The sequence below is a fragment of the Coregonus lavaretus genome (genome assembly GCF_964263955.1).
Source record: "Coregonus lavaretus genome assembly, chromosome: 28".
Lineage (NCBI taxonomy): Eukaryota > Metazoa > Chordata > Actinopteri > Salmoniformes > Salmonidae > Coregonus > Coregonus lavaretus.
Genome location: NC_140015.1, coordinates 7036898 through 7064179, shown reverse-complemented (window position 1 = coordinate 7064179; position 27282 = coordinate 7036898). Strand labels below are relative to the sequence as shown.

General features: G+C 45.8%; 1 protein-coding gene across 1 annotated transcript; it reads left to right on the top strand.

Moving 5' to 3' along the window:
* Positions 1–12551: 12551 nt before the first annotated feature.
* LOC311103850 (interferon a3-like) lies at positions 12552–13967 on the top strand (the record flags this gene model as incomplete). Its single annotated transcript, XM_084145487.1, has 5 exons — positions 12552–12701; positions 12860–12931; positions 13383–13535; positions 13665–13763; positions 13881–13967. The coding sequence occupies 5 exons, from the start codon at positions 12552–12554 to the stop codon at positions 13965–13967; spliced, it is 561 nt and encodes a 186-aa protein (XP_084001613.1).
* Positions 13968–27282: the final 13315 nt, after the last annotated feature.

Below are 27282 nucleotides of genomic sequence, written 5' to 3'. Positions count from 1 at the left end.
TAAAGGTGGGCGGAGCAAAGTGCCTTTGTGTGAAGTGGTATAAAAGCTGTATATGTGTTTTTTGGCGGCAGAGCTCTCCATGATTAAACATACAGATCATTCTTGCTGGTTGTGGACCTTTGTTTAATTCATGATTAAACCAGAGTCTTACACCCTCTGGGAATTATTCAGAGCATTAAGTTTGATTAATTAGAGATAGAAATTCTCGTGACAATTTCACAACAGTCCGTTTTTTTTGGGAAGTAAAATTGTAGCCTCTCATGATCTCTTGAGCATCACCTCTAATGAAAGCCTTGGACGTTGGACCATTATAATTTCCGCCTCTTGGATACAGCCTCTTGGTCTCCTCTCCTATACCACACACAAAAGATGCCATATCTCAATAAAATAACTGAATAAATGAATGAATCAATCTCCAATCATCTATTTTGCAGCTAGAATACATAACGTGTGATCTCATATGCTACAGCCCACGCTACCAGTCAAAAGTTTGGGCTCATGATTGGTATAATCATTGCAGTGTGTAATGCAGTGTAGCCTAGCTCGTTTTACACAGGGCAAAAGACTTGAGGCTGAGACAAAATCATTAGAAAGCCAGGGTCTGGTGACGTCAATGGACAGAAACATATTAGAAATACGGGCTGAATATACAGTACCAGTCAAACGTTTTAGAACACCTACTCATTCAAGGGTTTTTCTTTATTTTCACTATTTTTTACATTGTAAAATAATAGTGAAGACATCAAAACTATGAAATAACACATATGTACCCAACACACCTCCAGGCTGTGTAAGGGCTATTTACCAAGGAGAGTGATGGAGTGCTGCATCAGCTGACCTGGCTTCCACAATCACCCGACCTTAACCCAATTGAGATGGTTTGGGATGAGTCGGACGGCAGAGTGAAGGAAAAGCAGCCAACAAGTGCTCAGCATATGCGGGAACTCCTTCAAGACTGTTGGAAAAGCATTCCAGGTGAAGTTGGTTGAGAGAATGCCAAGAGTCATCAAGGCAAAGGGTGGCTAGTTGAAGAATCTCAAATCTAAAATATATTTTGATTTGTTTAACACTTCTTTGGTTACTATATGATTCCATATGTGTTATTTCATAGTTTTGATGTCTTCACTATTATTCTACAATGTAAAAAAATAGTAAAAATAAAGAAAAACCCTTGAATGAGTAGGTGTTGTCACGATCATCGTAAACAACGGACCAAGGCGCAGCGTGATATGCGTACATCTTTTTAATGTGTACTTAGCAACACGATACAAACAACAAAAACAACAAAACGAAACGTGAAGTCCTCGGTCATAAACACACAAACCTACACGGAACAAGATCCCACAAATGACAAGTGCAAAACAGGCTGCCTAAGTATGGTTCCCAATCAGAGACAACTAGCCACAGCTGCCTCTGATTGGGAACCACCCCGGCCAACATAGAAACACACTAGAACATGAACATAGAACACTAAACATAGAAACTAACACCCTGGCTCAACATATAAGAGTCCCCAGAGCCAGGGCGTGACATTACCCCCCCCCCCCCCCCAAAGGCGCGGACTGTGACCGCACCAACTAAACCCAACAGGGGAGGGGCCGGGTGGGCATTCCGCCTCCCGCTGGCTGGAGCTGGACTGGACATCGGTGGAGCGGATTGCTTAGGCTCCGGTGTGGAGCAGCTGACTGGTACCTGACCAGGCACCAGTGGAACAGGCACGGGCTGTGCCGGACTGACGACGCGCACCACTGGCTTGGTGCGGGGGGCAGGAACAGGCCGGACCGGGCTGGCGACGCGCACCACTGGCTTGTTGCGGGGAGCAGGAACAGGCCGGACCGGGCTGGCGAAGCGCACCACTGGCTTGGAGCGGGGAACAGGAACAGGCCGGACCGGGCTGGCGACGCGCACCACAGGCTTGGTGCGAGGGGCAGGAACAGGCAGGGCCGGGCTGGCGACGCGCACCACTGGTTTGGTGCGAGGGGCAGGAACAGGCCGGGCCGGGCTGGTGACGCGCACCACTGGCTTGGTGCGAGGGGCAGGAACGGGTCGGGCCAGACTGGGAACATGCACCACTAACTTAGTGCGGGGAGCAGGAACGGGTTGGGCCGTACTGGGAACACGCACCACTAACTTAGTGTGGGGAGCAGGAATGGGTTGGGCCGTACTGGGAACACGCACCACTAACTTAGTGCGGGGAGCAGGAACGGGTCGGGCCGGACTGGGAACACGCTCCACTAACTTAGTGCGGGGAGCAGGAACGGGTTGGGCCGTACTGGGAACACGCACCACTAACTTAGTGCGGGGAGCAGGAATGGGTTGGGCCGTACTGGGAACACGTACCACTAACTTAGTGCGGGGAGAAGGAACGGGTTGGGCCGTACTGGGAACACGCACCACTAACTTAGTGCGGGGAGTAGGAACGGGTCGGGCCAGACTGGGAACACGCACCACTAACTTAGTGCGGGCAGCAGGAACGGGTTGGGCCGTACTGGGAACACGCACCACTAATTTAGTGCAGGGAGCAGGAACGGGTTGGGCCGTACTGGGAACACGCACCACTAACTTAGTCCAGGGATCAGGAACGGGCCGGACCGGACTGGTGACACACACCACTTGCTTAGTGCGAGGAGCGGGACTGGGTTTCCTCATAAACCTCCGCTCCCTCTGCTGCCTAACCAGTTCCTCTCGCCGTGCCTCTACACTCTCCTTCTCCCTTATCGCCTCCAGTAGCTCCTCCCTCTGACCAACTAACTCCTGCTACCTCATGAACAATAGCCCCGTAACCTGGTGGCCTCCTCTCCTATTCTACCGATACGTCCTGTAGCTGCCTCCAGCAGCCCCGTCGTCCATGCCGTGTGCCCCCCCAAAATTGTTTATTGAGGGTGCCTCTCGCCTGTCCGACGACGACACTGTTGGCGCCGTACCTCCTCTCTCGCCAGGGCTTTAACCTTTGCCCATGGCCCTTTGCCCGTGAACATGTCCTCCCAGGACCACCATTGGCCCACCTGGGCCATCGCCAACTTCTCCAGCTCCTTACCCGGCGTTTGCTCCGAAACACGATGCTTGGTCCTGTTTTGGTGGGATCTTCTGTCACGATCGTCGTAAGCAACGGACCAAGGCGCAGCGTGATATGCGTACATCTTTTTAATGTGTACTCAGCAACACGATACAAACAACAAAAACAACAAAACGAAACGTGAAGTCCTCGGTCATAAACACACAAACCTACATGGAACAAGATCACACAAATGACAAGTGCAAAACAGGCTGCCTAAGTATGGTTCCCAATCAGAGACAACAAGCCACAGCTGCCTCTGATTGGGAACCACCCCGGCCAACATAGAAACACATGAACTAGAACATGAACATAGAACACTAAACATAGAAACTAACACCCTGGCTCAACATATAAGAGTCCCCAGAGCCAGGGCGTGACAGGTGTTCTAAAACGTTTGACTGGTACTGTATATTCAGCCCATATGTCTAATATGTTTCTGTCCATTGACGTCATCAGACCCTGTCTTTCTAATGATTTTGTCTCAGCTTCGAGTCTTTTGCCCGGCTGGGATGGTGTAAAAGGAGCTAGGCTACACTGCATTACACACTGCAATGATTACACCAATCATGAGCCCTGGCCTGCCCTGCCTTTTTAGTGCTGCCTAAAACCAGCATTTCTGTGTACGGTGGCACTTTAGGAGGCGGAGTCAAAGTGGTTTTCCAAAGTCATTTTTGATTTGCGCGGGCGACTGTTCATTCTCTAAAGGAAGAGAGCGCAAAGATGAGAAGTAGAACCGGAGGTAAACTTTGTTAGCTTGCTATTACCATAGCACATTTTGTTAGCCCATGATGATGTTATTCAGAGTTATTGACCTCACAGTAAGCCAGATTTAAGTAATTTACATTTCAACATGTTGACTCAAAAGCTGCACTGACAGAAAATGTTAAGCTAACTAACATGAGGACTACCCAGTCTAGCTAGAAGTGCAGCTTCATTAGCAACCTAGCAAATTTCATGAGCAGGGTTTTGACAGTACAGTTATTGATTAGCTATCTGGACACTGAATCCAACTGCTGGAGCTCTGTTCACCACACAACAAAGTATCACTAGCTAACCAATTACTGTCTAATCAAGTACTGTCCAAATATGCAAAAAATATATACTAATAAAGATAGCTAGCTAATTTAAGGCTAACATGGCAAACATGACGTTAGTGTTTTGGTAACATCAGCTCAATTCGCTAGCTAACGTTACGTTATCTGTTGAGAAAACAAAGCTGGATAGTAGCTGTTACATTTTTTTCCAATTTATAGAAGATAGAATTGAAGACGCAGCTCAGCAAACACAGAGACGGTTGTTGTATTTGCAGGAGTAAGTGAATAGATTGTGTGTTTGTGTGTGTGTGTTTACAATATAATTATTTAGCATCTAACAGTAGCTACATAGATGGGTTGGCTGACAACGTCAAGAAAACGGTGTGCGCGCTTCCATGGTGTAAGGTTCTGTATTTGTTTTCTTAGTTCACCTTGTGTTCTTGTACGTAGCCCTGTTTCTTTGTGTTCTTGAACGTAGCCCTGTCTTTCATTTTTGTTAATTGATTTCACCTGTGTTAGTTACTCCCCTGGTCTCATCAGCTCCTTATTTAGTGCAGTTCTTTCTGTTTGTGCCTTGTGAGGTATTGTTCATTTTGACTCGACTAAGCCTTTTCCTAGCTCGTTTGTGAGAAGCAGTTTTAGCCTTCAGTCCTAGTTTTGTTTCACCTGCCTGTTTGCCTACCTGTGTATGACCATTGCCTGCCTGTGACCACGATTCCTACCTTCTGCGAAGGCGTAATAAACACCTGCCACACTCTGCGCGTGAATCTACACCTTTTTCTCCCTGAGTATTCATTCCAGAATCCCTCACCTAAAACGGAATGGATTCAGCGGAACTACAGTGGCGCCTAACCCGGCAAGAGGAGCGTATGGAGGTAATCGGCCATCTTCTCCACCAGCCTATCCCTACTCCTCCAATGCCAGGTATCGTAACCAATAGCCCTCCTTCATTCATATCCATGCCTGGAAAATATGACGGTTCACCTGGGAAATGTCAGGGATTTCTGATGCAATGCAGCAAATACATTGAGCACAACCCACTAACTTCACCAGCGACAAGAGCAGGGTGGATTTTGCTGTGTCTCTACTCACAGGCAAAGCCCTGGATTAGGCCACCGCCATATGGACTGCCAACAGCACAGAACTAAGATCCAAGACCCATTTCCACATGCTCTTCAAAGAGGTATTCCATCACTCTCCTTCCGGTCGTCCTATATGGGACCTCCTCATAGACCTTCAACAAGGACGCAATTCAGCTGCCGAGTATGCCCTCGAGTTCCACACCATGGCTGCAGGGAGTTGATGGAGTGAGGCTGCTTTACTTACCGTCTACCGAAGAGGGCTCAACAGGGAACTTCAGGTGGAGCTGGCCTGTAGAGGTGACCTTCAGGATTTAAATCAATACCTTCGTATGTCCATCTCCATCGACCACCTCATCGCCGACCGCCGAAGAACTCTGCCACCCAGGAACCCAAAACCTTCTCTTTCCATGATTCCGTCATCCCGTCTGAGTCTTCCAGAGCCCGTGCAGTTGGGTCATGCTCCTCTCCCATGTATCGAACGTCAAAGGTGGATCCAAGAAGGGCTCTGCCTATACTGTGGAGGGAAAGATAATCTACTCAGCCATTGCCCTGTTCACCCCCCACGGAGAGATGAGAAGGGTCCCTCCTCTGCCATGCAGATAGGCGGGTCCATATTTCTAAATATCTCCCAGAAGCAATTCTCCATCCCAGTACTGATAACCGTGAAGGGGGTTACGAAGGGCTTGATAGATCCGGGAGCAGCAGGTAGTTTTATCGATCACCAGCTAGTACAAGAGCTTCACATTGATCTTACACCTGTCACCCCTCAAGGATTAACACCCTGGACGGACAGCCATTGGGCACGGGCTTCATTACGCACCTGACACAGAGCGTTACCCTCCAGATTGGAGTCTTCCACACCGAAACCATTCAACTCATGGAACTCTCATCCCCCAAACAGCCACTCATCCTTGGACACCCCTGGCTTTGTCGTCACGACCCTGCCATCTCGTGGCGACAAGGTGAACTACTGTCCTGGTCTTCTACCTGCTTCACCAGTTGTCTCAGCCTACCCTGCAGAGCCACCACCATTGAGGACTCTGCCTCTGCAGTGCCACCCACCATACCATCTGAATACGCCCAGTACAGCAATGTCTTCAGCAAAATCAAGGCCTCCACTCTGCCACCACATCACCCAGGGGACTGTGCTATTGACTTACTCCCTGGAGTATCCCCACCAAAGGGCCGTGTTTACCCCCTATCTATCCCGGAAAATGAGGCAATGGAGAACTACATTGATGAAGCACTCAAACAGTTTCATTCGTCCTTCTTCTTCCCCGGCTGCGTCCAGCTTCTTCTTCGTTGGAAAAAAGGACGGTGGTCTTCGTCCATGTATTGATTACCGTTCCCTGAATCACGCCAACATCTATACAAAACTCGACCAGCGGAGTGCTTATATTCTTGTCCGTATACGTGAAGGCGACGAATGGAAGACGGTCTTTATCACCGCACGAGGGCACTACGAATACCTGGTCATGCCCTATGGCCTTACTAACGCCCCCGCCGTCTTCCAATCCATTATGAACAAGGTTTCCCAGGATATGATCAACCGCTTTCTCATCGTCTACATTGATGACATCCTGATTTACTCCCACTCCCTGAAGGGACACATACAGCATGTACAAAAGGTTATTCAATGGCTCCTTGACCATAACCTTTATGTGAAGACAGAAAAGAGCACCTTCCATGTAACCTCAGTAAAGTTTCTCAGTTTCGTACTGACACCTGGAGGGGTCAGCATGGCTGAGAACAAAGTCACCGCCGTCAGTAACTGGCCCAAACCCACCACCATTAAGGAACTCCAACGTTTCATTGGGTTATCCAACTTCTGTCGACGGTTCATTTGGAACTTCAGTTCTACTGCCGCTCCCCTCACTGCCCTTACCAGCCAAAAGACCCGGACCCTTCAATGGACTGATACCGCACTGACTACTTTCAACACCTTGAAACGCCTCTTCACCTCAGCTCCTGTCCTTCACCAACCTGATCCGACCCTTCCTTTTACCCTGGAGGTGGATGCCTCCGAAGTAGGAGTAGGAGCCATACTCTCTCAGCGGGTGGGAACACAAACAAAATCACATCCATGTGCCTTCTTTTCCAGGAAGTTATCCCCTGCTGAGCGGAAATACGATATGGGGAACAAAGAACTCCTCGCCATCAAGCTGGCCCTCGAGGAGTGGCGCCACTGGTTGGAGGGCGCACAACATCCCTTTCTTGTCCTAACAGATCATCGTAATCTGGAATACAGTGAGGGAAAAAAGTATTTGATCCCCTGCTGATTTTGTATGTTTGCCCATTGACAAAGAAATGATCAGTCTATAATTTTAAAGGTAGGTTAATTTGAACAGTGAGAGACAGAATAACAACAAAAGAATCCAGAAAAACGCATGTGAAAAATGCTATAAATTGATTTGCATTTTAATGAGGGAAATAAGTATTTGACTCCCTCTCAATTAAAAATATTTCTTGCTCCCAGGTGTCTTTTATACAGGTAACGTGCTGAGATTAGGAGCACACTCTTAAAGGGAGTGCTCCTAATATCAGCTTGTTACCTGTATAAAAGACACCTGTCCACAGAAGCAATCATTCAATCAGATTCCAAACTCTCCACCATGGCCAAGACCAAAGAGCTCTCCAAGGATGTCAGGGACAAGATTGTAGACCTACACAAGGCTGGAATGGGCTACAAGACCATCGCCAAACAGCTTGGTGAGAAGGTGACAACATTTGGTGCGATTATTCGCAAATGGAAGGTGGAAACATTATGCTTTGGGGGTGTTTTTCTGCTAAGGGGACAGGACAACTTCACCACATCAAAGGGACGATGGACGGGGCCATGTACCGTCATATCTTGGGTGAGAACCTCCTTCCCTCAGCCAGGGCATTGAAAATGGGTCGTGGATGAGTATTCCAGCATGACAATGACCCAAAACACACGGCCAAGGCAACAAAGGAGTGGCTCAAGAAGAAGCACATTAAGGTCCTGGAGTGGCCTAGCCAGTCTCCAGACCTTAATCCCATAGAAAATCTGTGGAGGGAGCTGAAGGTTCGAGTTGCCAAACGTCAGCCTCGAAACCTTAATGACTTGGAGAAGATCTGCAAAGAGGAGTGGAACAAAATCCCTCCTGAGATGTGTGCAAACCTGGTGGCCAACTACAAGAAACGTCTGACCTCTGTGATTGCCAACAAGGGTTTTGCCACCAAGTACTAAGTCATGTTTTGCAGAGGGGTCAAATACTTATTTCCCTCATTAAAATGCAAATCAATTTATAACATTTTTGACATGCATTTTTCTGGATTTTTTTGTTGTTATTCTGTCCCTCACTGTTAAAATAAACCTACCATTCAAATTATAGACTGATCATGTCTTTGTCAGTGGGCAAACTTACAAAATCAGCAGGGGATCAAAATTTTTTTCTCTCACTGTATATCAGAGGAGCCAAGAGGTTAAACTCCAGACAAGCCCGCTGGGCTCTCTTCTTCACACGCTTCCATTTTCATGTTACTTACATCCCTGTAAAGAAAAACGTAAAAGCTGATGCTCTCTCCCGCCAGTTTGACCTTCCGACCACTAACTCAGACCCTACACCCATTCTTCCTTCCTCTTGCATTATGGGACTGGTACAATGGGAGGTTCACTATGCCATGCAAGAAGCCCTAACCTCAGACCCGGCTCCTCCTGAGACATCAGCAGGGAAGAGTTACGTACCAGCAGCTGTCAGACCCCAACTGAAGCTGTGGTGTCCCACGTCCTTGGGGTCAGGACATCCGGGCATTACACAAACCACCGAACATCTAGCCCGCAAATTCTGGAGGTCCTCACTGGCATCCGATGTCAGGGATTACGTACTCTTCTGTCCAGTCTGCGCCCAAACCAAAAGCCCTCGTCATCTCCCTTCCGGTAAGCTTCAACCTTTGCCAATCCCTCACAGACCCTGATCCCACATAGCGGTTGACTTCATCACAGACCTTCCTGAATCCTCTGGTAACACCACCATCCTTGTCATAGTAGACCGTTTTTCAAAATGTGTGGTCTGGTTCCTCTTCCTCATTTACCTTACGCCATGGAATTGGCTGAGTGTATGTTCCAACAGGTGTTCCGTCTGTATGGGATTACGGAGGACATCGTCTCTGACCGCGGGCCCCAGTTTGTCTCCCGGGTGTGGCGAGCCTTCTGTGACCGACTGGGGGTCGCCCTCAGCCTCTCCTCCGGGTACCATCCCCAGACCAACGTCTGAACCAAGAAATAGGGATGTACCTCCGCCAACAATGTTCTGCCTCTCCACACGACTGTGGAGTCTTTATTATTTTGCAGATCTTCAAGCAGTGGAGATGAGGATAATGGTGAAACTGGAGATGATCCGTACAGAGTTCAGGACTGCTCTGACCCAAGTTATAGAGGCCCGGCAGCCAAAGGAGTCAGTCCCTGGGGCAACTTGAAATGCTGCAAAACCCTGCAGAAACAAATGAGGAACTGAAGGATATCTGTGAAACACTTAAAGACTCCCACTATCGAAAGAAAATGGTTGGGATGGCCATTTAAAATGTATCTGTTTTTAACGTTTTTTTAATCTGCATCACGTATTTGAACAGCAATTGACAAAAAGAAGTTAGCTGTTTATCAAGAGGACCAGATTTGAGAGAAGACTGCAACCTGCAATATTACTGAATCCAAATATCTTAATGTCAATGAAATGCAGATGTCATATATGCCATATGCCTATTTAGTGTTTGGATTGATTTCCCAATTACCATTTAACTTATCTTCAGAAGAAATGATCAGCCCATGATACACTACAAAAAATATTTCTCATTACTATCAATCATTACTATTATTGGTCAAGTGATGGTAAGTCAAATGTGTATTGATTAACATTTCAAATGAATTAAATCAGTAACAAGGCAGTTATAAACTAAATGTGAAATCCTACAACCTGTTAAGATCGGAGAGAGAGGACAAAGGAAACGTGAAGGAGAGAGTTCTCATGGCCAATATTGCCTATGAGGGAAGAGCGGGACAATAGCCAACCTCTGTCTCAGCCAGCATACAGTGGGGAAAAAAAGTATTTAGTCAGCCACCAATTGTGCAAGTTCTCCCACTTAAAAAGATGAGAGAGGCCTGTAATTTTCATCATAGGTACACGTCAACTATGACAGAAAAATTGAGAAGAAAAAAATCCAGAAAATCACATTGTAGGATTTTTTATTCATTTATTAGCAAATGATGGTGGAAAATAAGTATTTGGTCACCTACAAACAAGCAAGATTTCTGGCTCTCACAGACCTGTAACTTCTTCTTTGAGAGGTTCCTCTGTCCTCCACTCGTTACATGTATCAATGGCACCTGTTTGAACTTGTTATCAGTATAAAATACACCTGTCCACAACCTCAAACAGTCACACTCCAACCTCCACTATGGCCAAGACCAAAGAGCTGTCAAAGGACACCAGAAACAAAATTGTAGACCTGCACCAGGCTGGGAAGACTGAATCTGCAATAGGTAAGCAGCTTGGTCCTCTGTAGCTCAGCTGGTAGGGCACGGCGCTTGTAACGCCAAGGTAGTGGGTTCGATCCCCGGGACCACCCATACACAAAAATGTATGCACGCACGACTGTAAGTCGCGTTGGATAAAAGCGTCTGCTAAATGGCATATTATATTGTATTTTTTTGTCAATTGTGTTTCAAAACTAAACTATTGAGAGGGGTGGAGTAGGCCTAATACTTATGGTGTATTATATATTATTTTAACCTAAAACATATTTGTTTCACTTATTTTCTTTCAGCGTTTCAGCTTGTGCTCATGGGAGGTCGTTAGAGCTGAAATGGGGAGCATCCTGAGGGATATTTACAAGAAATAAAAAATGCCAAGAAAACACGTGTGAGAGTAGCATTACTTTTAGTTAATTTCTGCATGAAAATGTAATTTTTTTGAATATATGAATTATGCCACTGTAAGCTTTATATCTTATTTGTTGCAAATAATTGCCATGTAGGCTATAATATATAAATAAAGAGACAAACATGCCTTATATTGGTTGAAATTGTGCTAGCAATTTTGTAAAATTCTGTGGTGTGATGCAACCTTGAAATGAAACGACTTTTTCCTTGGCATGTTATCCTAAATGTGATGTTATTCCTCCTGACAATTGCATATCAACATCATCTTCAATGAAAAACAATAAAATCCTTTACAAAACTCTGAATTCCTGAATTCCAGCCATCATCATATCACTGTAAAACATTGTTGATTCGTATAGTTATTAATTATATCAAGTACACATATATTGGATATCATGCAACAAATTCTGAATGTTAGTTCAATGGAGCGTTGCAATCGCTAACCATGCTGTTACTCTTCATTCTCTATAGTGGAAAGATAATACATGCAGAGGTCCCATCAACTCACATATCTGGATAAATAAATATATACAATATTAATTTATAAGCCCAATAAAAACACACGAATATGGAATACTTTGACGGATGATCTACCTGACAGGCCTATATTGTACGCACACGTGGCTATAGGCCCAAATTCAAAAGCCCCTGCAATATAGGCTCCAATTTAAACAGTATTCCCAAGGTCTATACTGGCTGTGCACTGTATATGCTACCAGTGTCTTATTCTGAAAAGCGGGAGCATATAGGATGGGCTCTACAAAAGTATTTCAGACAATCCAAACCCGTTTCTAAAACGAAATAAAGTCATGTTGAGTGTGTAATTGATAGAACCCATCCAAGGTTGATCTGTGTCTTTAAATAGGCAGTTGTGGTCCACAAACCACAATTTCCCTTTAAGCAATTGGTTACAACGTAGTTGGAAACCATAGTTTCTGTGTGCAAATGAAAAGGTGTTGCGTTTGCAAAGACAATATAAAATGCTATTGTTTTCGAAGTCAAAGGCCAAACTCAGTTTTGTTCTATATGGTGATATTTATGTAGGCCGTAGTCTGAATAAAATGGATTCACATTTCCATTTTTTTTATTAATATTTTTTTTCCTGGTTGATAGGCCAATATTTCATGAAAAAATAGCAAATAAATCAAGAATGTAACAATTATCTGAGAGATGCACCTGTCCTTTCGGTGCATTTTTTCCAGACGGAAAACAATATTCTCAGGTATGAAAGTGTATGGGGACTTCCACCTTTCACTTTTGGAACACCGTGCAGAATCTTTGTATAAATGATCGACACAGGTTGGAGCATGGCAGAACTCGGGAATTGGAGAAATTGTTCGATTAGGAAGACCTTTATCTCTTTATCCTTTGGGGAAAATATTTTTTTTTTTGTCGGAATTATACAAAGTAGGCTATCTTTCGGAAGTGCACCACGGTTGATTGGGACAGACCGAGAACTACAGTAGACCTTCGCTAAAATGGGTTCAATCAACCTTTGGATGTTCTTGGTCCTGACGATTTGCACCTGGAATAAAACCATCGGATGCACTTGGATGAGGACACTGCCTCGGTCTCCGAGCATGTTCCAAGTGTTCAGCAAAAACACCATAACGATGCTTCAGAAAATGGTAGGCTATGCGGTAATGTTTATTCACTTGTTCCTGCTCATTGGGCTGTTGTCATCTTTTCAACATTTCACGTGCTGCTATGTTTCATATATTTCCCTGACTCATTTATGTACAGTAATAATAATGCCATATTTTGTTTAAAAATTTTGGCATCTCAGGGTCATGAAGTCTCTCGAGAAACTCAGATCACTTTCCCTGACAAGCAATACAGACAAGTCGATAATTTCAAGGTAAGAAATATGCATAGCCTACACTCTTAAAAAAAGGTTTTGTTCTATCCATAACCTTTTATTCTAAGAGTTTACAGTGAATTCGGAAAGTATTCAGACCCCTTAACTTTTTCCACATTTTGTTACGTTACAGCCTTATTCTAAAATGTATTACATTGTTTTTCCCCCACATCAATCTGCACACAATACCCCATAAAGATTAAGCAAAAACTGTTTTTTATTTTTAATAAATTTGCAAAAATGTCTGAAAACATGTTTTGGCTTTGGCATTATGGGTTATTGTGATGAAACGAATAGATATTGAATCAATTTTAGAATAAGGCTGTAACGTAACAAAATGTGCAAATAGTGATGGGGTCTGAATATAGTTAGGTTATAATGAATATGCAATTTGCTTAGATTTGCCCTCAATTCATAAGGCATGTACTAATACAAAGCCCTCTTCTTCTAGGCTGACGAACAGATTGTCTTCATTTCGCAAACTCTGAAAGCTATAAAGAAATTGTACAGCAGTGGCAAATATGAGTCCACCGCCTGGGACCAGAAAGGAGTTGACAGGTTTATGAATGACCTGCATCGCCAGACCTCGGAGCTAGACCAATGCGTATGTAATTTCTCCTCTTAACATTAATGCAAAAAGGAAAACATTATCCTATCCTATTCGATTATAAAATAAGGTGGTTACATGTTAAATACATCACAATATTAAAATATTTGTATTTTGTTCCAACAGGTAAAGGCTATGAAAACTAGACTATCAAAATATGTCAAAAGAGTGAACAAAAAGATGAGCCTTCACTTCAAGTTCCTTAACAATTACTTGAAACGCGAGGTAGGTTGATCCATTTGTCTTACAAAGAGAGTACATTCACCAAATCTGGATGTATGTATGTGATGATAAAACGTGTGTCTATTCTAAAATCTTAATAATTGTATTTAATTCATGCAGAAACACAGCGCAAGCGGCTGGGAAGACGTAAGGACAGTTGTGCTGGCACACCTACGAAGACTAGACACAACATTAAGTAGCCAATGAGCATTATGTATTATTTATTTACATGTTAATTTATTTGTTTTTGAACGTATTCATTTATTGTGTTGTAATGTATTCACAACTCTGTGGAGTAAAACATTTTTTATACTGAATAATTATGTGATTGATTTAGGCTATACACAACGTAACAATGTTTTAGTGCATTTATTGTTGTACTTATGAAGGCCATTGCATACTGTATTTATTATTGCAACCTGATACGAAATGTGTGTTATTGTAATGATGAAATATATTATAATTAAATAAATGTGGCCTCTACATCTGAAATCTATTTTAATAAAATCTAATGTAATTTGTTGCATTCACATATTTAGCAGATATTATAGCGGTGTCGCGAAATGCTTGTGTTCCTAGCTCTACCAGTGCAGTAATATCGAACAATACACAACAATACACACAAATCTAAAAGTAAAAGAATGGACATTAAATGTAAATGTAAAATGATATAAGAAATATATAAATATTAGGATGAGCAATGTCGGAGTGTCGGAGTCCGGAGTGTATATATGTACACTACCGGTGAAAAGTTTTAGAACACCTACTCATTCAAGCGTTTTTCTTTATTTTTACTATTTTCTACATTGTAGAATAATAGTGAAGACATCAAAACTATGAAACAACACATATGGAATCATGTAGTAACCAAAAATTTGTTAAACAAATCAAAATATATTTTATATTTGAGATTCTTCAAATAGCCACCCTTTGCCTTGATGACAGCTTTGCACACGCTTGGCATTCTCTCAACCAGCTTCACCTGGAATGTTTTTCCAACAGTCTTGAAGGAGTTCCCACATGTGCTGAGCACATTATTCCATATGTGTTATTCTACAATGTAGAAAATAGTAAAAATAAAGAAAAACCTTTGAATGAGTAGGTGTTCTAAAACTTTTGACCGGTAGTGTATGTGAAGAATATGTGGATGGAATAGTATAGGTACAGCAATAGTTGAATAGGATGGCCTTAACTAGAATATAGTACATACACATGAAATGGGTAAAACAGTATGTGAACGTTATTAAGGTGACCAGTGTTCCATATCTACAGTGGGGGGAAAAAGTATTTAGTCAGCCAACAATTGTGCAAGTTCTCCCACTTAAAAAGATGAGAGAGGCCTGTAATTTTCATCATAGGTACACGTCAACTATTTTTTCCAGATAATCACATTGTAGGATTTTTAATGAATTTATTTGCAAATATTGGTGGAAAATAAGTATTTGGTCACCTACAAACAAGCAAGATTTCTGGCTCTCACAGACCTGTAACTTCTTCTTTAAGAGGCTCCTCTGTCCTCCACTCGTTACCTCTATTAATGGCACCTGTTTGAACTTGTTATCAGTATAAAAGACACCTGTCCACAACCTCAAACAGTCACACTCCAAACTCCAATATGGCCAAGACCAAAGAGCTGTCAAAGGACACCAGAAACAAAATTGTAGACCTGCACCAGGCTGGAAAGACTGAATCTGCAAAAGGTAAGCAGCTTGGTTTGAAGAAATCAACTGTGGGAGCAATTATTAGGAAATGGAAGACATACAAGACCACTGATAATCTCGCTCGATCTGGGGCTCCACGCAAGATCTCACCCCGTGGGGTCAAAATGATCACAAGAACGGTGAGCAAAAATCCCAGAACCACACGGGGGGACCTAGTGAATGACCTGCAGAGAGCTGGGACCAAAGTAACAAAGCCTACCATCAGTAACACACTACGCCGCCAGGGACTCAAATCCTGCAGTGCCAGACGTGTCCCCCTGCTTAAGCCAGTACATGTCCAGGCCCGTCTGAAGTTTGCTAGAGTGCATTTGGATGATCCAGAAGAGGATTGGGAGAATGTCATATGGTCAGATGAAACCAAAATATAACTTTTTGGTAAAAACTCAACTCGTCGTGTTTGGAGGACAAAGAATGCTGAGTTGCATCCAAAGAACACCATACCTACTGTGAAGCATGGGGGTGGAAACATCATGCTTTGGAGCTGTTTTTCTGCAAAGGGACCAGGACGACTGATCCGTGTAAAGGAAAGAATGAATGGGCCATGTATCGTGAGATTTTGAGTGAAAACCTCCTTCCATCAGCAAGGGCATTGAAGATGAAACGTGGCTGGGTCTTTCAGCATGACAATGATCCCAAACACACCGCCCGGGCAACGAAGGAGTGGCTTCGTAAGAAGCATTTCAAGGTCCTGGAGTGGCCTAGCCAGTCTCCAGATCTCAACCCCGTAGAAAATCTTTGGAGGGAGTTGAAAGTCCGTGTTGCCCAGCGACAGCCCCAAAACATCACTGCTCTAGAGGAGATCTGCATGGAGGAATGGGCCAAAATACCAGCAACAGTGTGTGAAAACCTTGTGAAGACTTACAGAAAACGTTTGACCTGTGTCATTGCCAACAAAGGATATATAACAAAGTATTGAGAAACTTTTGTTATTGACCAAATACTTATGAGGATTTTTTCCCCCTCATTTTGTCTGTCATAGTTGACGTGTACCTATGATGAAAATCACAGGCCTCTCTCATCTTTTTAAGTGGGAGAACTTGCACAATTGGTGGCTGACTAAATACTTTTTTTTCCCACTGTATGTACTGTACATAGGGTAGCAGCCTCTAAGGTGCAGGGATGAGTAATCGGGATGTAGCCGGCTAGTGACAGTGACTAAGCTCAGGGCAGGTTGCTGGGTGGAGGCCGGCTAGTGATGGCTATTTAACAGTCTGATGACCTTAATCTAACATATTTACATGTAGGCCTAATAAAAATGGCATTGGTTAGGACTGATGATGTCACATGTGGTAGACAGGGTTTTTGTGACTTAACTTGGTAGCACAAGTCTGCCCAGTAAGCAAAATGACTTTGAAAAGACGTCCGAAATAAGTTAGGTTCATTCTAGGTTCTGAATGAAAGTTGAAAATACCTATTTTCCGGTCGTTTAAAAAATATATTTTCCAGATGTTGAAAGTAGAAAATATATATTTTCTGGAATAGAAAATACATATTTTCTGGACGTTGAAAATAAGTATTTTCCGGAAGTAGAAATTAGTTAAATTTTTGGTTCTGAATGAAAGTTGAAAATACATATTTTCTGGACATTTAAAGTACATATTTTCTGGATGTTGAAAATACGTATTTTCTGGACATTGAAATCTGGTTCATTTTCGGTTCTGAATGAACGTTGAAAATATGTCATTTACAGATGTTGAAAATATGTATTTTTTTGGTCATTGAATCAATGGCCAAATTTCAACTGCACATACATTCTCAATTAAGTAAGCATTATCTCACTATAATACATTTTGAATCCATTTAATATAGGAAAGAAGAGCCAACTGAAGATTGCAACATAGAATATTCATTATTGCTCCCATCTGTCACATGCACTTATGTTAGCTAAGTATTCAGACCCTTTACTCAGTACTTGGTTGAAGCACCTTTGGCAACAATTACAGACTCAAGTCTTTTTGGGTATGACGCTATAAGCTTGGCACACCTGTATTTGGGGAGTTTCTCCCATTCTTCTCTGCAGATCTTCTCAAGCTCTGTCAGGTAGGATGGGGAGGGTCGTTGCACAGCTATTTTCAGGTCTCTCCAGTTGAATGCACTGTAAGTCGCTGTAGATAAAAGCGTCTGCTGAATGACCAAAACGTAATGAGCTGTGCCCCCCAAAAAGTACACATTTGGCTGGTCCGGACCGTTGCTTCCCTCCGGTGCTCTGATTCGCCGGTCTACTGAGCCACCGGTCTGAGCGCACCACATCGGCAACACCGGAATGGAAACCCAACGCACCCTAATCATCTCCAGCGCACCTGCATCTCATCATCTCATCACCACCCCTATACAGCCCTGGACTGTTCAGTGTTGTGTTGTGTGTGATTGTTAGTGTCTTGTTGTGTACGCGCTCTTTGTTGTACTCTTGTTTAGTAAACCTTTACATTGTTGATTCCTGCGTCTGGGTCCTGCCTCTTCGTATCCTCAGTACTCGTCACAGAATCACACACCAATCACGAAAATGGATGCAGCAGGTAATCATCCTGGAGTTTCCCAGCGCCTCGACCAGCACCAGCAGCAGATTGCCCAGCTCAACGCCACCATGCAGGAAGTGCTTCAAATGCTTCATAAACTGACCATCACTCCGGTTCCACCTCAGGGAGCGGCAAGTGCACCCAGTCCACCTCCTCCCGTGCTATCATCAATGTCTGAGGGACCCCTCGCCCTGCCGGAGCGCTATGACGGGAAAACGACAAAATGTAGAGGCTTCCCGCTACAGGTTTCACTGTATCTGGCGCGTCAGCGTGGGGCATCTCCATCGGACCAAGCCAGGATAGCGCTGGTGATTTCGCAACTGAAGGGAAAGGCGCTGGATTGGGCCACAGCAGTCTGGGAAGGAGGTGAGGCCGCGGCGCTTCCCTACTCCACCTTCCTCGCTCGATTCAGGGTGGTGTTCGATCATCCCACGGAGGGAAAGGACGGGGGTGAGCGTCTCCTCCGGCTACAACAGGGAGAGGGGGCCGCATTCGAGTAAGCCCTGAGCTTTCGCACAGTGGTGGCGTCTTCCGGCCTGAATGAGAATGCTCTGCGCACAGCCTTCAGGAGAGGCTTACGGGAGGACATCACGACGGAACTTGCATGTCGGGACGACGAGATGGACCTTGATACCCTCATCGCCACGTCCATTCGTCTTGACGACATGTTGAGAGACCGACAGAGTTTACAACACCTCCCGGAGCCTCGACGCTCACCCCATCTGAGCTATGGAAGCCGCCTTGCCTCTGAGTCCTCACCCATGGTGGTGGGAAGCACACCAACACCACCACGGACCACAGATCTCCTGGCGGCTCCCTATCTAGGTGGTATGACTCCCGTCGCCGCTCCGTGAATGTTCTGTCACCAAACCATTGTTTTTAGTTCCCCTAACGGTGAATGGTTCTTCCTTCTCTTTGCCTTCCACAGCAATGATATATTCTGGATGAGCGGGGAACCTTATAGATAGGGAGCTGGTCTCTGAATGGGGGTTGCCCACCGTGCCACTGCCTTCTCCGCTACACGTCACCTCGCTGGACAATAAACCACTTGAATCAGGCACCATTACGCACGTCACTCTCCCCATCACCATCACCATTCCCACACTACCGGAGCACTACGAGGAGCTGTCCTTCCACATCGTCACGTCACCCCTTCACCGGATTGTCTTGGGATTGCCCTGGCTCAGACTACACAACCCTACCATCAATAGGATCACCAAGAGGATCACAGCCTGGTCCCCCTCATGCCGGAGGACCTGCCTGCCGGTGGTATTCCACGAGTCCGGAGTCCGCCCTCCAGCCCATCATTCCACATGAGTACGCAGATCTCTCCGACGTCTTCTCTGCCTCCAAGGCTAAGTGTCTCCCTCCTCACAGGCCCTGGGACTGCGCCATTGACCTGCTGGAGGGACAACACCCCCCGAAGAGTCGCATTTACTCCCTCTCCATAGTGGAGACTGAGGCCATGGAGAAGTATGTGGCGGAGACCCTGAAACAGGTTCATCAGACGCTCTACCTCACCTGCCTCCGCCAGCTTCTTCGTGGTCAAAAAAGACGGAGGACTGAGGCCGTGCATTGACTACTTGGGGTTGAACGCAGTCACCACCAAGTACCGGTACCACCTCCCTCTGGTTCCATCGGCCATCGAGCAGCTGCGAGGGGCCAGGTACTTTACCAAGTTGGACCTGAGGAGTGCCTACAATCTGATCCGAATCCGGGAAGGAGACGAGTGGAAGACGGCATTCAGCACTACCTCAGGCCACTATGAATACAGCGTCATGCCCTACGGCCTCGCCAACGCACCTTCCGTGTTCCAGTCCTTCGTCAATGACGTGTTCCGAGAATTCCACCAACAGGCCATCTCCTTCCTGGGATACAGGATCAGTCCTCAGGGGGTGTTCATGGAAAGAGCGAAGACAGACACTGTCAGGTCATGGCCAGTCCCCACCACCATCAAGGGCCTGCAGAGCTTTCTGGGCTTCGCAAATTTCCACCGGCGTTTCATCAGGTCCTTCAGCTCCATAGCCGCCCCGCTCACCTCTCTCCTTAAGGGTGGTCCTCAGAAGCTGGCCTGGAACCCTGAGGCTGACGCTGCCTTCAAGAGGCTGAATGAGAGGTTAATCTCAGCGCTCCTCCAAAAACACCCAGATCCAGCTCGTCCTTTCATCCTGGAGGTGGTCGCATCTGAGGAGGGCGTGGGTGGGATCCTCTCCCAGCGGCAAGGTAAGCCAGAGAAAATGTATCCCTGTGCCTTTTTCTCGAAAAAGCCTACCCCCGCAGAGAGGAACTATGGAGTTGGAGACAGGGAGCTTTTGGCGGTGGTCCTCGCTCTGGAGGAATGGAGACACTGGCTGGAGGATGCAGTCCATCCATTCCGGATTCTCACTGACCACCGGAATTTGGAGCACATATGGGCAGCGAAACCGATGAACTCTCGTCAAGACTGGTGGACCCAAATTCTTACTCGCTTTCAGTTTATTCTGTCCTACCACCCAGGATCCCAGAATGTGAAAGCCGACGCACTCTCCAGGATGCACCATACAGAAGAAAGGAAGGATCTGGAGGGTCCTATCCTGCCTCCGTCTCCAACTGCGCCTGCCAACTGTCTCTGAGGTCCTGTTCCAACAGGTCTTCCGGCATTATGGACTTCCGGAGGACATCGGACCGTGGCCCCCAATTCACCTCACGAGTGTGGAAGGCTTTCCTGGAGAAGATCGGAGCCATGGCCAGCCTCAATTCCGGGTATAGGCCTCAGTCGAATGGGCAGGTGGAGCGCATGAACCAGGAGCTGGGGATGTTTCTTCGTTGCCACTGTCAGGACCGGCAGGGTGAGTGGGCGAGGTTTCTTCCCTGGGCAGAATATGCCCACAACTCCCTCGTTCACTCCTCCATGGGGCTCACTCCCTTCCACTGCGTCCTGGGGTACCAGCCGGCCCTGGCCCCTTGGACACCCAGCCAGACCGATGCGCCCGCTGTTGACGAGTGGCTCCGCAAGGCCGGACAGGTCTGTGACGCTGCCCATGTCCATCTCCAGAGGGCCTTTCGTCGGCAGAAGGACCAAGCCGACCGCCACCGCAGTGAGGCCCCCGTATTCCAGCCTGGTGATCGTGTCTCGCTGTCCACTAAAAACCTCCCTCTCTTCCTGCCCTGCAAGAAACTGAGCCCCCGGTTTGTGGGGCCGTTTAAGGTCCTTAGTGGATAAATGAGGTATCGTACCGGCTGCTCCTTCCCCCTCACTACCGTGTCTCAACCACTTTTCATGTGTCTCTCCTCAGGCCGGTGGTTCCTGGTCCTCTGGCGGACGCCGCCCCCCGGGGTACGCCCCCTCCGCCCCTGGACATTGACGGGAGTCTGGCGTATGCGGTGAGGGACCTGCTGGACTCTCCTCATCCTCGGGGTCGTCCTCCTGGCTGGCGACGTCCTGCGGAGGGAGCCGCGCAACCGGGGGGAGGTGGGGGGGATTCTGTCACGTCTCCTCCCGTTGCTCCCCTCCGGCGCTCTGATTCGCCGGTCTACTGAGCCACTGGTCTGAGCGCACCACCTCGGCAACACCAGAATGGAAACCCAATGCACCCTAATAACCTCCAGCGTACCTGCACCTCATCATCTCATCACCACCCCTATATAGCCCTGGACTGTTCAGTGTTGTGTTGTGTGTGTGTGTGATTGTTAGTGTCTTGTTGTGTTCTCGCTCTTTGTTGTATTGCTCAGTGTTTAGTAATACTTTACATTGTTGATTCCTGCGTCTGCGTCCTGCCTCTTCGTATCCTCAGTACTCGTCACAACGGTAGTGTAGAGGACAGTAGAGTTTTATTCAGTATAGTACAGTAGATATTAATTCAGTAGATTACAGTAGAGTTTAATTCAGTACAGTTTAGTACATTAGAGTAAAGTAGGCTACACTATACTGTGCTGTACTCTACTGCACTGAATACTACTTTACTTTTCTTTACTTTACTGCACTGTATGCTGTACTGTAATGAACTGTACTCTACTGTGCTCTACTGTATTGTACGGTACTGTACTGTACACTCTACTGTAATGAACTGTACTCTACTGTGCTCTACTGTATTGTACGGTACTGTACTGTACACTCTACTGTAATGAACTGTACTCTACTGTGCTCTACTGTATTGTACGGTACTGTACTGTACACTCTACTGTAATGAACTGTACTCTACTGTGCTCTACTGTATTGTACGGTACTGTACTGTACACTCTACTGTAATGAACTGTACTCTGCTGGTCTCTACTGTACTGTGCTATCCAAACTTGTCCGTGGACGTTGAAATTAAGTCCGGACTTCACAAAAATCAGACCAAATAAAGACGGCCAATCCAGACAGCACTGTGCTTAGTGGGTAGGCATGATGTATCCTGTATACATTGAGATGATGCAGTTTAGACATTGTTTGCTCATTGACGTCTTGCACATTCTAAATTCTACAGTTCTACAGTGGGGAGAACAAGTATTTGATACGCTGCCGATTTTGCAGGTTTTCCTACTTACAAAGCATGTAGAGGTCTGTAGTTTTTATCATAGGTACACTTCAACTGTGAGAGACGGAATCTAAAACAAAAATCCAGAAAATCACATTGTATGATTTTTAAATAATTCATTTGCATTTTATTGCATGACATAAGTATTTGATCACCTACCAACCAGTAAGAATTTCGGCTCTCACAGACCTGTTAGTTTTTCTTTAAGAAGCCCTCCTGTTCTCCACTCATTACCTGTATTAACTGCACCTGTTGGAACTCGTTACCTGTATAAAAGACACCTGTCAACACACTCAATCAAACAGACTCCAACCTCTCCTCAATGGCCAAGACCAGAGAGCTGTGTAAGGACATCAGGGATAAAATTGTAGAGATGCACAAGGCTGGGATGGGCTACAGGACAATAGGCAAGCAGCTTGGTGAGAAGGCAACAACTGTTGGCGCAATTATTAGAAAATGGAAGAAGTTCAAGATGACGGTCAATCACCCTCGGTCTGGGGCTCCATGCAAGATCTCACCTCGTGGGGCATCAATGATCATGAGGAAGGTGAGGGATCAGCCCAGAACTACACGGCAGGACCTGGTCAATGACCTGAAGAGAGCTGGGACCACAGTCTCAAAGAAAACCATTAGTAACACACTACGCCGTCATGGATTAAAATCCTGCAGCGCACGCAAGGTCCCCCTGCTCAAGCCAGCGCATGTCCAGGCCCGTCTGAAGTTTGCCAATGACCATCTGGATGATCCAGAGGAGGAATGGGAGAAGGTCATTAGACCAAAAATAGAGCTTTTTGGTCTAAACTCCACTCGCCGTGTTTGGAGGAAGAAGAAGGATGAGTACAACCCCAAGAACACCATCCCAACCGTGATGCATGGAGGTGGAAACATCATTCTTTGGGGATGCTTTTCTGCAAAGGGGACAGGACGACTGCACCGTATTGAGGGGAGGATGGATGGGGCCATGTATCGCGAGATCTTGGCCAACAACCTCCTTCCCTCAGTAAGAGCATTGAAGATGGGTCGTGGCTGGGTCTTCCAGCATGACAACGACCCGAAACACACAGCCAGGGCAACTAAGGAGTGGCTCCGTAAGAAGCATCTCAAGGTCCTGGAGTGGCCTAGCCAGTCTCCAGACCTGAACCCAATAGAAAATCTTTGGAGGGAGATGAAAGTCCGTATTGCCCAGCGACAGCCCCGAAACCTGAAGGATCTGGAGAAGGTCTGTATGGAGGAGTGGGCCAAAATCCCTGCTGCAGTGTGTGCAAACCTGGTCAACACCTACAGGAAACGTATGATCTCTGTAATTGCAAACAAAGGTTTCTGTACCAAATATTAAGTTCTGCTTTTCTGATGTATCAAATACTTATGTCATGCAATAAAATGCTAATTAATTACTTAAAAATCAGACAATGTGATTTTCTGGATTTTTGTTTTAGATTCCGTCTCTCACAGTTGAAGTGTACCTATGATAAAAAATGACAGACCTCTACATGCTTTGTAAGTAGGAAAACCTGCAAAAATCGGCAGTGGATCAAATACTTGTTTTCCCCACTGTACATAGTTTATACGTCGGCCAGATACCAACATTCTATTATGATGTCTCTGCGACGTCTTCCCAATGTGCAAACGCTCTCTAAACTACATATCCCCTACCCAATTCGATACGTCGGCCAAAGGTGTGCATGATTACTTGGGAGAAGACTCAGGTGAAACTGATGACATCACACAACTTTTGTAAAACAGCTGTCATGCGACATAAGAAGACAATTCAGCACCATGGACAGGTATCACAGCTAGCGCTAAAACTCATGAAGACGTCAGCCACTTCAGCGCTTTGAACATCACCACACAGCAACAATTTGATCAGTGCTCCTTTTTTGTGGCTGCAGGCCTGTTGCTACTGTTATTGCCATGTTAACTACTGTTCCAATTACCCACACCCCTAAACCTAGAATTGTAAAACTATAGGCAATACATTGATGATGTATGTGATGGGAAATATTGCTCTCTGACTCTTTGGTATCACGTTTCAAATCAAATCAAATTGTCTTTGTCACATGCGCCGAATACAACAGGTGTAGACATTACAGTGAAATACTTACTTACAAGCCCTTAACCAACAATGCAGTTCAAGAAATAGAGTTAAGAAATATTTATAAAATAAACTAGAGTAAAAAATACAATGAAAAGTTACACAATAAAATAACAATAACGAGGCTATATACATGTGGTACCGGTACCGAGTCAATGTGCGGGGGTACAGGTTAGTCGAGGTAATTTGTACATGTAGGTAGGGGTAAAGTGACTATGCATAGATAATAAACAGCGAGTAGCAGCCGGGTGGCCATTTGATTAACTGTTCAGCAGTCTTATGGCTTGGGGGTAGAAGCTGTTAAGGAGCGTTTTGGACCTAGACTTGGCACTCCGGTACTGCTTGCTGTGCGATAGCAGAGAGAACAGTCAATGACTTGGGTGACAATTTTTGGGGCCTTCCTCTGACACCGCCAAGTATATAGGTCCTGGATGGGAGGAAGCTTAGCCCCAGTGATGTACTGGGACGTACGCTGTACTCTCTGTAGCACCTTATGGTCGGATGCCGAGCAGTTGCCATACTAGGCGGTGATGCAACCGGTTAGGATGCTCTCGATGGTGCAGCTGTAGAACTTTTTGAGGATCTGGGGACACATGACAAATATTTTCAGTCTCCTGTGGGGGAAAAGGTGTTGTCATGCACTCTTCACGACTGTCTTGATGTGTTTGGACCATGATAGTTTGTTGGTGATGTGGACACCAAGGAACTTTAAACTCTCGACCCGCTCACCTACGGCCCCGTTGATGTTAATGGGGGCGTTTTCGGCCCTCCTTTTCCTGTAGTCCACGATCAGCTCCTTTGTCTTGCTCACATTGAGGGAGAGGTTGTTGGCCTGGCACCACACAGCCAGGTCTCTGACCTCCTCCCTATAGGCTGTCTCATCGTTGTCAGTGATCAGGCCTACCACTGTTGTGTCGTCAGCAAACTTAATGATGGTGTTGGAGTCGTGCTTGGCCACGGAGTCGTGGGTGAACAGGGAGTACAGGAGGAGACTAAGCATGCACCCCTGAGGGGCCCCTGTGTTGAGGATCAGAGTGGCAGATGTGTTGTTGCCTACCCTTACCACCTTGTGGCGGCCCGTCAGGAAGTCCATGATCCAGTTGCAGAGGGAGGTGTTTAGTCCCAGGGTCCTTAGCTTTGTGATGAGCTTTGTGGGCACTATGGTGTTGAATGCTGAGCTGTAGTCAATGAACAGCATTCTCATATAGGTGTTATTTTGTCCAGGTGGGAAAGGGCTGTGTGGAGTGCGATTGCGATTGCGTCATCTGTGGATCTGTTGGGGCGGTATGCGAATTGGAGTGGGTCTAGGGTTTCCGGGATGTTGGTCAGTAAAGACACTTGCCAGTTGGTCCGCGCATGCTCTGAGTACACGTCCTGGTAATCCGTCTGGCCCCACGGGCCTTGTGGATGTTGACCTGTTTAACGGTCTTGCTCACATCGGCTACGGAGAGCGTGATCACACAGTCGTCCGGAACAACTGGTTGCTTGCCTTGAAGTGAGCATAAAAGGCATTTAGCCCCTAGGTAGTCCGAATGGTAGGCTTGCGTCACTGGGCAACTCGGAGTTGGGTTACCCTTTGTAGTCCGTAATAGTTTGCAAGCCCTGCCAAATCAAACGAGCATCAGAGCCGGTGTAGTAGGATTCAATCTTAGTCCTGTATTGACGCTTTGCCTGTTTGATGGTTCGCTTGAGGGCATAGCGGGATTTCTTATAAGCGTCCGGATTAGTGTCCCTCTCCTTGAAAGCCGTAGCTCTCTCACGATTCATCCTCATCCTTCTGATTCATCCTCATGGCTGGTCCCCAATAGATTACATTTATTTTATACATAAGGCCTATTAAGGCTATATCTAATAACACCAAGGCCCGTATTCATAAAGCGTCTCAGAGAGTATGAGTGCTGATCCAGGATCAGTTTAGCCTTTTAGATTATAATGAATGGACAGAGGTGGTCCTGATCCTAGATCAGCACTCCCACTCTGAGACGCCCAGCAGAATAATTAGGCTACATCTCATATTTTAGCCTATAACATGACATTTCAAGATGAAACCACCTATGACATCTTATCAAGACCCTGGTGAAACAGGTGTGTTTGTGCTGGGTTGGAACAAAATCCTTTACCTCCTCCTGCTGGTCTCCAGGAACGTGCAGACAGTTTTGGTGACCACTTCCCTACAGTATATGATCTTTACAGTTTCATAGGCTTTGTACATTCTAAATTAATCTCAATATTATATAGAAAAGGGGGGAAATAGATCAATGCCAAGATTTGACCTTGCATAGTCATTCAAAAACGGTCACCACACTATGACACACACACACACACATTCACACACACACACACACAACAGTAGGTTATAGCCCTGTCAAAACTATTCATTATAGGGAAAATATCCCTGATATCGTAGCCTATACCAAGGAACTATAGTCACGTATTATTTTTCATTTTCCCCTTTTAAAGAAAACGACAAATAGAAAGTTCCAACAAATCAGGTGGTCGTTGCTTGTCAACATTGCATCACCAGCAGACAACAGTAGGGTGAAAGTTGGGTACGTCATTGTGAAAATGATAGTTGAGAGATTGGGGTAGTGAAGCTGACGTCTCCCATTCACTTTTCATTTGTAGCGCAACAGCAGAGGACTTGCCGGAGCTGTGGAACAATATTTCGGACTAACTTTGAACGAAACCAACTAA